Raw genomic sequence first — 8810 nt, 5'->3', positions numbered from 1 at the left:
ATATCTTATTTCTAAATTTATTTCAAGAATACATGTTAAGAATAAGGTTGAATACACTGACACGTGATGGTATTTAGGTGTGTCCAAATGTGTTCGTAGAAATTTTTTTTATGTTTTATTAAGACACAGTTAGACATAGTAAATACGTTTATCGGATAAGTGCCAATGAGTGTCGTATCCAAAATATATTCGAGCGTGAGGTCGTTTCCTCTGTTCGAGCGCACTCTCACTGTGTTCACCGTGCCTCTGTCACTGCCACCGTGCCTCTTGTTCCCCTGCCACCGTCTCCTCCGTTCGTGCTTCCCTCGCCAGCGTGAGGTAGGTCTTCTCATTTTCTCTATTTTGTAATTTTTTTTAATTGTGTATTCTAGAAAGAGTATTGCGGTTTTTATTTTTGGGATTACTGGTTCTGAAATTTCTAATTTCATATTCTAGTTACTATTGGTGTCTTCGTTACAATATTCATCACCTTTGTGATGTTATAATCTGTGACTAGGAATCATTTAGTTTGGTTAATTACTTAATTTTGTTCATGATTTTTGTTAGCTGGATTTTGAATTTTGTTTGTTGTGACTTGGAGTCATTTTGTTTGCTTAATCTCACTGCGAGGTCACTCTGTGATCGTCGTTCATCTCTCGTCATCTCTCTGGTAGGCTGATGCTTCTTAAGTTTCATCTCTCTTTGTATTTTTTTTTTAAGATTCTCCGGTTATAGTAGTCTTAGGTCCCTGCAACTTGATATTGAACATTTTTCTCTGTTAGATACTTTGGTAGTTGATAATTATGACAAGATAGAATTATCAACATTCCAATTTAAGGTAAAGGTTGTAGATTTTGTTTCTATGCCAAATTTGCTGACCTTGCCCAGTGGCTTCAAGGATCTATGAAGCCGTTACAGTATTTGTTGGTTTGAAGATACATCAATCATGTGGTGCTTCTTGAGTGGCTACCAACTATGGATTCAATTTAATTTTTGTTACTGATGTGTATGTTGATTCAGAAATCGAAATTATGAAAATTGTTGCTGATTATGGAAATTTTTGTTGATTTTCTTATGCATTCATGTACTGAACGAAGCACTTTTACTATTGCAAATGAAGCAACAGTAACTCTAACTTTTACTTTTTTGTTGAATTAAATAAAATAAGTTTAATTTTCTGTTAGTCTGGCTTGATGGTGTTTATATATTTTTTTTCTTTGTGTTTGATTAGTTACTGAATTTAATAGTATTTTCTATGTGTGTATGTAATTATAGGTTGTTTTGTTTAGTTATTTTTTTTTTGTTATTTAAATATTTAATTATGATTTTGTATTATTATGCTAAAATGCTAGCATTATCGTTCTAAATATTGAATATCTTAATTTGAATTGAAACATTAATTTTATATTTCATAAGGATCCTAGATTGTAATATAATTTGCACTTCTTGATGAGGACATCATCAATTATAAGAAATTATTTGGTCACTTGAATTATGGCCCCTCTGAATAATTAGTGTATATCCGCCCATGCAGGAAATATCACTGGACATTGGCATGGACGAGGCGGCCTTTGGAACAGAATATTTAGATGGTGATGGTGACCTGGGCAATGATGTACGTGGCAGCGGTTTAGCAAGGTCGGAGGAGGTGATGGAGATGTTGTCTAACTCTCCCGACGAGGCTGCTCGTTTTTACGAACAGTACAGCCGAGGTAAGGGTTTTGCTATGCGTGTTGGTAAGAAGCTAAAAAATAAGAATGAGGACATCGTGCGATACACATATTTGTGCAACAGAGAAGGGTTTAGACAAAAGAAGTGGTTGGAGTTGCAAGGTCGAAAGAGATAGCACAAGGTGGTTACGCGATGTGGGTGCATGGCAGAGATGCGTATCAAGCAAAATGGTCAGATGGGTAAATGGTATGTGTCGAGATTTGTAAATGACCACAATCACGTGCTCCTCTCTCCGAAGTTAGTAGAATACTTGCCTCCACATAGGAAGATGTCGGATGTGGACGTAGCCCACATGGATAGCTTACGGCAAGTTGGGATTTCAATTCCTAAAATATATGAGTCGCTTGCAGCACAGGCTGGTGGCTTTGATCATATCCCATTCACAAAGAGAGATATGTACAACGAAGTGAGGCGCCAACGAGGCATGAGGAATGGAGATGTCAATGCAACGATAAGGTACTTTGAGGTAGGTACGAAGGCGGATGAGAAACTCTTTTGGAGGTGTCAGGTGAGTGCAGATCAGCATATGTGTGACCTATTTTGGTGAGACGGGAGAAGTCAGGATGATTATAAAATTTTTGGCGATGTCTTAGCGTTTGATGCAACGTACGGGCGCAACAAGTACAATCTACTGGTCATTATTTTCTCTAGAGTGAACCATCACAACCAGACGTGCGTCTTTGGGGGTGCCATGGTCTCTTGTGAAACCCAAGCAACTTATGTTTGGGTGTTGCAGAAGTTGTTGGAATGCATGGAGGGGAAGGCACCCAAGGCAGTAATAATAGACAGTGATCGTTCTGTGCGAATGGAAATTAATGAAGTTTTCCGGAGGCTCACCACAAGCTTTGTGCATGGCATCTACTAAAAAATTCCACAACAAATGTGTGCTTGCCATGGTTTACAACCTTATTTAGATATTGTATGCTTGCTGAAATTGAGATAAAAGAGTTTGAAAAGCATTGGGAGGCAATGTTGGATGAGTGTGGAGTCCAAGATGTAGAGTGGGTTCAGGATCTATACACGAAGAAATTATATTGGGCAACTGCATACATACACGGTAGGTTCTTTGCTGACATCAGGACGACATCGCGATGTGAATCGCTGCATGCGAAGCTAGGTAGGTTTGTGGAGAGGAGGAATGCGATACTCGACTTTGTGATGAACTTCCAGCGTTGTGTTGAGTTCCTCAGAGATAACGAGGATGAGATGGACTTCCGGTCGTCGTATGGGACCCTCGTACTACATACTCAGTTTCCAGAAATAGAGAAATCTGGAGCAATGAAGTATACCCGAGAGATATTTTCAAGGTTCTGTGAATCCTTGCAAAGGTGTGTTCGGATAACTGTTGTGGAGAGTCAGCCACGTGAGGGCGGTACTATTTATGTGACCCAAAAGTATATGCGATCGGGAAGAAAGTGGAATGTTATCCATGTGTTGGCTTCGGATAAACATACGTGCAGTTGCCAAAGAATGGAATCGTTTGGGCTACCTTGTGTGCATATACTCTCAGTTTTGGTTCGGTTAGACGTGGGTTCTTTTCCAGACACCTTGGTCTTGGAGAGGTGGACTAAGTCGGCCAAGTTCGGATGGGAGCATTTCTGCAGCACTGCAAGCGTTTGGCTCAGCTTGTGTGTAACAACGACGACTTATTCAAGTTGTATTCAAAGCAGATAGTCCAGGAAGCAACTAATCTTGAAAGTATGAATGATTCGGGGAATAGTGTCGGCATTGGTGGTGGTGGTGGACAATGGTAGAGTACTAGATCCGATTAGGGTTCGTACTAAGGGCACCGGGCGTGGTAATGTACAGGTTGGGGTGAGGGGAGTGAAGCGTAGAAAGTGTAGCACGTGTGGGATAGTCGGACATCATCGAACTCGATACCCAAATCGGGTGAATATATCGGTGCCGAACAGCCAGGATGAGGTGCCACAAATGGTGTCACAGTCTGCGGCGCGTGTAAGTAGTAAGGTCACTTTAGATTAGTGATATAACACTTGTTGAGCTGACATAATGCTTTGTTCAATTTGCAGGCTGAATTTCCTCTTGCGCGTAGCCTTTCGATCGAGAATATTGGGGTGAGGGATTGCTATCGTCCATCAGTGGCGGACACTTCCGACTTTGGAGCAGCTGCGGATGGGTGTTCTCAAAAGTAATTCCATGCCTTACATGCATGTGTGATGTAGTTGAGAGAAAAGATTGGCCTTTCTAGGACTTGTAATGAGTAAGTGTGGCTTAGGGTGGTACTGTTAGTCATTTTGGACCATTGGTTAAATATGCAAGCGAAGCTCATTCAAGTGAAGATACTGAAGGTGTAATGGATTGCCGAAGTATGTATGCCCCGGTATACAGTGTTTAATCTATCCTGTTTATCAGTTTTTTACACTTTCGAAATTGAATCCAATTATGAAAGAACCGTGTGTATGTAGGTGTTGTTCTTTTCAGGGAGATGTTTTTCTTATTTTCAAAAAAACCATATTTTCATTATGAAAGAAATATTTACTGCATGTTTCTATTTTTTGATTGAGATGGAAACTTTAGTTACCTTTAAGTGTATAGTCAACCATCGATAACTATGAAATGTAAATAATAAAAGTACAAATCGAAGTCAACCGAAATTGTCTTCTTACATTACAATTTTGAAAACAACTTTCAATAAAAAAATAAATCACAGAATCGGCTAGTATTAACAAGTTTCGAATAGGCCATCAACCTCATCAGCTGCATTTGTTAGTAACGGGGCCAGAATCGGTGGACGTCCATCACACGCATAGTCAGCATAAGTTACGAATAATCTCGCTAAAAAAAATGGTTGTGACTTAGATGCAGGTCCAAATTTGGTAGGTGAATTTTGTATATATTTATTTTTTCTATTAGCATAAGTTCCATTTGGTCATAGTGGCGGGGTAGATTAAACTGAAGTGTAAGTGTGTGTTTGGATATTTGTATATTAGTTGATCATTTTAATTTAGATCTATTATTATTATGTATGATTAATTTTTTGTTTAATTTACTTTACTTAATAGAATTAATAAATCATATTAAAATTAGCATGACAATATCTTTACTAATAATAACTAGCATGCATCAATATATATAAAGGTTGTGGAGCTTTTCGGCCACATTGAAGAAGACAACTACAAGTGGGCCATCCGACTAAAGCATGCATGGCCCTATCATAGTTGCACCCTGTAGGTCGTAAGCCCAGTAAGTAACATTAGTTTCTAATACACCACCAAAAGGACACACCTTTGCTCCTTAATCTACAACTAAGATTACCCTGCTATGCAGTAGATACAAATTTTTATGTAGTTATAATACTACGGGGCAAACAAGTTCTTCAAGGCAGGTCGCCACAGACAGAGGGGCTGCTCCCACCGTTAGATACGTATCTAGAATTCACAAAAAAGAGTTCGGTATTATAGGAGCTTATGGCATGTGGATAGTTGTGGGATCCTACTCTTTGTTGGTCGTGATGTCATGCCATAGGTGCTCTGCTTTTGCTTCCACGAGTCCTCGAACCTGATTCGGTTCAGACTAGATGAGATATGCGGTTATCCTCATCCTAACTGCAAGTGTGCTCGCCTACATGGGCCCAGGTCAACACAAAGCATAGTTACTTTCATTGTGTTGGAAGTTATATGTAAATTCCATGTAATAGATTATGAGTAAAAGGCGTAGCATAAGCAATAATTGGCATAGCCAAGCTTACCGAAGGACTAAAGATCTTTGTGGAGAATCCTCCTTCCTGCTGCAGCCAGTACAAGCACCAAACAGCAATTTCCTCACTACAATCATGATTAGGGTCATTAAAATAAAGGCGATTAATTTCAAGAATGACCAAATAGTTTCTGTTGTTCTAAAACTGAATTATGCACAATAAACCCATGATTTAAAAAAAATTTATGTTAACCTTCCAAGCTCGTTGGGGATGTCCTTGGGATAGTTAAATTTTTTCCATGCAGAAGGATCACAAGAGCCATGCTTGGAGTTCACAACATTCCTCTCCGTCATGAACAATTTACCTAAAGTGTTTAGTGTAAAAGAATAACTTAATGGATTTGCAAGTTACAATCCGTGTCATGTGGGTCTCACACCGGACTATACTCTCATCGTCATGGCAAACATCCAACACATACACCTTTAATGCCTTAATGTTTAAAAGCATTAGATACCAGCCATCAGCAGGTTCCAACACTAGGACAAAGACCTGAGAACGGGTTTTTTAGATACATTAGATGGTGCAGCTGAACCTTTCCTGTGGTATCGGTTATATTGTGAACTTCTTACATGTTCAAGATGGCTGGTCTTAGGCATCCACTTGTACTCGTATTTGTTTTTCAGTTGCTTTATGGCCACCTCGCGCAAGACATCAGCTGCAAAATGAGACGGAAAGAACCACACACGTGGTGCTATGCTTTTGGAGCACTTCATGGATACAAGCATACACCAAGCATTGATAATCTACATTTAAGCGTTCACGTAACATAGTTAGGGAACACAAATAAACCTCACTCTCACCACATACAGGAAATGCAAATTGGTAAAATAGTCATCGTTGGTTTATACTTGTGGCTTTGATAACTTACATCAGTGTGTGGAGTCCATGGCGGGATGAGAGAGAAGAACATTCCCCGCGGAATTTCAAATTCAGCAAAGTGGAAGAGTACCTCACCGCACTTTAACAAGATCGGGTTAGATTTCCAAAGCGTTGGGTTGTACATATCTAGCAACATGAACTGAAACATAACTAAAAGGATAGAATTAACCTGTATTTTGTGTCGTTGATAACCTTGGCAAAGACATATGTAGCAAGCTTGCACTGCTCAATAGAGAGTCTCATGTCCAAAATTAGCCTGAATTGCATGTCATGGCTCTGCGTCAATAAAGGGAGATTATGGTAACAGTCCCGGAGTTAATAAGTCTTCACATGCTAATAAACAATGGGCCCAAAAAATTGAAAAAAAAGCTACCATGGGGACAACCAGTACAACAAACTTTTGGGAGTTGCTAGAGGGGCCATCGTGGCGAGGACCGGGCCATCTCAAGAGAGGTCGTCTACTCCCCGACCTTTCCGGCTTCCCACTCTGGGTCAGATTCAGTCCTGTCAGCGGAGACCCCTCCATGGTGGTCGATCCAGTCTGTTCTATTTTGGCTAACTTATTTGGTTTGCCATTTGATGGTCCTGAGGCATACAGGCCCACGAGGCCAGTCGTCGACTCGACCTGGTTCCACAAAGGCCGTTCGATCATGTCATGTATAACACGAAATGCATATAGGTCATTTACTCAGGACAAACACACATGCAATTTTTGAATAGGCTAGAAACACGCAAATTGGCATACCTTATTTGACAGAGTGGTGGGAGTCTTCATTGACGATATATTGCTGAACAAATTCGGTATTCCAATCGACCAATATCCCGCATCCGCTGGGGGTGGAGCCATCACAGGGAAAGCGGTGCACCGGCGCGGTGTCAACCAAGCCTCATCGATGGACTCTTATGGAGACCCTTGGGGTTGTTTTCAAGACCCTTACCCTTCTCTGTTGATGACCTCAGCTGGGTTAGTGTTGTCAGTGTCTGGCATGGATGACTATGACTAGCAGTTCGGCTTCCGAACTCATATGGGCCTCCACCTGGTCTGGGTACCATCACAATGGAATGGTGGTCTTCCTTGTCACATTGGGTGTTCTGCAAAATCTGGAGAAGAACACCTTCCGCAAAGGTTGCCTTCTTCTCCATCTCCTGCATGCGACCATGTAGCTCGCGCAACTTCTCCTCCGTTGACTGTCCCGTACAACGTAGTACACATGTCAGGTATAAAAGGGATAAATCCTAAGAAACACATGCATAAATAGTATAAGGGACTAGAAACGAGCAGGGCCACACTTCAAGTTATTTTCCACATCTCAAACCTCTAAGGCATACTTCATGGCTTCATTAAGCATTGCGGCATACCGTAGTGCACCCACACTACCATGCATACTTCAACAGGTCATTTAAGTAAGAAAAAGGTGCTTACTTGAATCAACTCCCTTAGTCGACGCTCCATTGTGGTTTCAACATCTTCGGTTGATGACTTGGTCAGAGGATCTGCCACCAGGTTAACCAGTGTCTGTCCCTGAGGAATATCCGGAAAAAAAAATAGTAAATTAACTTCCCATCACCATTAATGTTCCTTGCTAAGGAAACAAGAGATTTAGTATTTTTTTCCTACTCCACAAACGATATGGCGGAGAAGGGACTCACGACGTCGATTATGAGCTCCAGATTCATTTCTGATCCTCCACATTCATGTACGTCGGTCGGTGATGTAGCGGTTATGCTCAGCAATAGATCGTTTCTGCAACATAAAACATTGTATCATCCCATAAGCAAGCCACAGGTGACCACCATTTCACAATATAGTGATCATAAAACAAACTAAAGTAGTATCCATACCCTCCCGCTGGAAGATACTCCTGCGAGTCGGGGTGGAAAGCATTCCATTCCTTCCATGATTCATTGTTAGAAGGTTACTGGATAAGTAGTCTAAGTGAACAAGAAACTAAGCTGACGGTAAAAAAAATCATTACGAAACCAACTTTATTTGTATTAGAGCTATGGAGAAGGTTGGATGAGGGTACGTAGTGTGTATTCAAAAGGTAATTTGGGGACAGTAGGTACCCCTACTTGTCCAGTAAAAAGTTTCTAAACCTGCAAATTGCATGTTCAAGTGATGTTAGTACCCCTATATATTATCAACACGTGCCATCTGATGTTACAATCCACATCGTCCTTCGATTGCCCTCTAAGTGGGGGGAGTGTTACTCAGTCCTTGTAGCAACTTAAAGCAAGTCAAATAAACTTGTTTTATTTTTAGTTTGACTTGCATGGACCATTCCTTTGGTCATTTTGGGTTTCGTCTTTTTCTTTTAATGCAAACAAACACTACCATATCAAGGCCCAAGGTTCATGTGTGTGGTATATAAAACCAAGCATGTCTATCCTTCTTAATAATAATAACGACAAAAGCATCTACTGCTAGTAAAATTTATGATAATTGTATTAGTAATAATAATACTAATAAAATTTAGTATTTAATTATTAAATTCTGATTTTA

General features: G+C 40.3%; 2 protein-coding genes and 1 long non-coding RNA gene across 3 annotated transcripts; 2 read left to right on the top strand and 1 right to left on the bottom strand.

Annotated features, from left to right (window-relative positions):
* Positions 2632 to 3384, top strand: LOC107606809 (protein FAR1-RELATED SEQUENCE 5-like). Its single transcript, XM_016308825.1, has one exon. It carries the CDS (start codon positions 2632 to 2634, stop codon positions 3382 to 3384), a length of 753 nt encoding a protein of 250 aa, XP_016164311.1.
* Positions 2960 to 4097, top strand: LOC107608134. Its single transcript, XM_016310017.2, has 2 exons — positions 2960 to 3666; positions 3741 to 4097. The coding sequence occupies exons 1-2, from the start codon at positions 3415 to 3417 to the stop codon at positions 3861 to 3863; spliced, it is 375 nt and encodes a 124-aa protein (XP_016165503.1). The 5' UTR covers positions 2960 to 3414; the 3' UTR covers positions 3864 to 4097.
* LOC110264491 lies at positions 4785 to 7488 on the bottom strand. Its single transcript, XR_002350671.1, has 5 exons — positions 6297 to 7488; positions 5998 to 6171; positions 5621 to 5917; positions 5420 to 5495; positions 4785 to 5292 (listed from the first exon to the last, which is right to left on the bottom strand). It is a non-coding gene; the product is annotated as an uncharacterized LOC110264491 (long non-coding RNA).

Source organism: Arachis ipaensis, chromosome B07, assembly GCF_000816755.2.
Source record: "Arachis ipaensis cultivar K30076 chromosome B07, Araip1.1, whole genome shotgun sequence".
Lineage (NCBI taxonomy): Eukaryota > Viridiplantae > Streptophyta > Magnoliopsida > Fabales > Fabaceae > Arachis > Arachis ipaensis.
This window is presented reverse-complemented; position numbering and strand designations above follow the sequence as displayed.

What these genes read in the sequence shown, in the direction of transcription:
- LOC107606809 (XM_016308825.1), top strand. Translation starts at nt 2,632, where the DNA reads ATGCTTGCTGAAATTGAGATAAAAGAGTTTGAAAAGCATTGGGAGGCA.
- LOC107608134 (XM_016310017.2), top strand. Translation starts at nt 3,415, where the DNA reads ATGATTCGGGGAATAGTGTCGGCATTGGTGGTGGTGGTGGACAATGGT. An exon ending in TGTCACAGTCTGCGGCGCGT is followed by an intron (nt 3,667 to 3,740) that starts GTAAGTAGTAAG and finishes TTCAATTTGCAG; the next exon opens with GCTGAATTTCCTCTTGCGCG.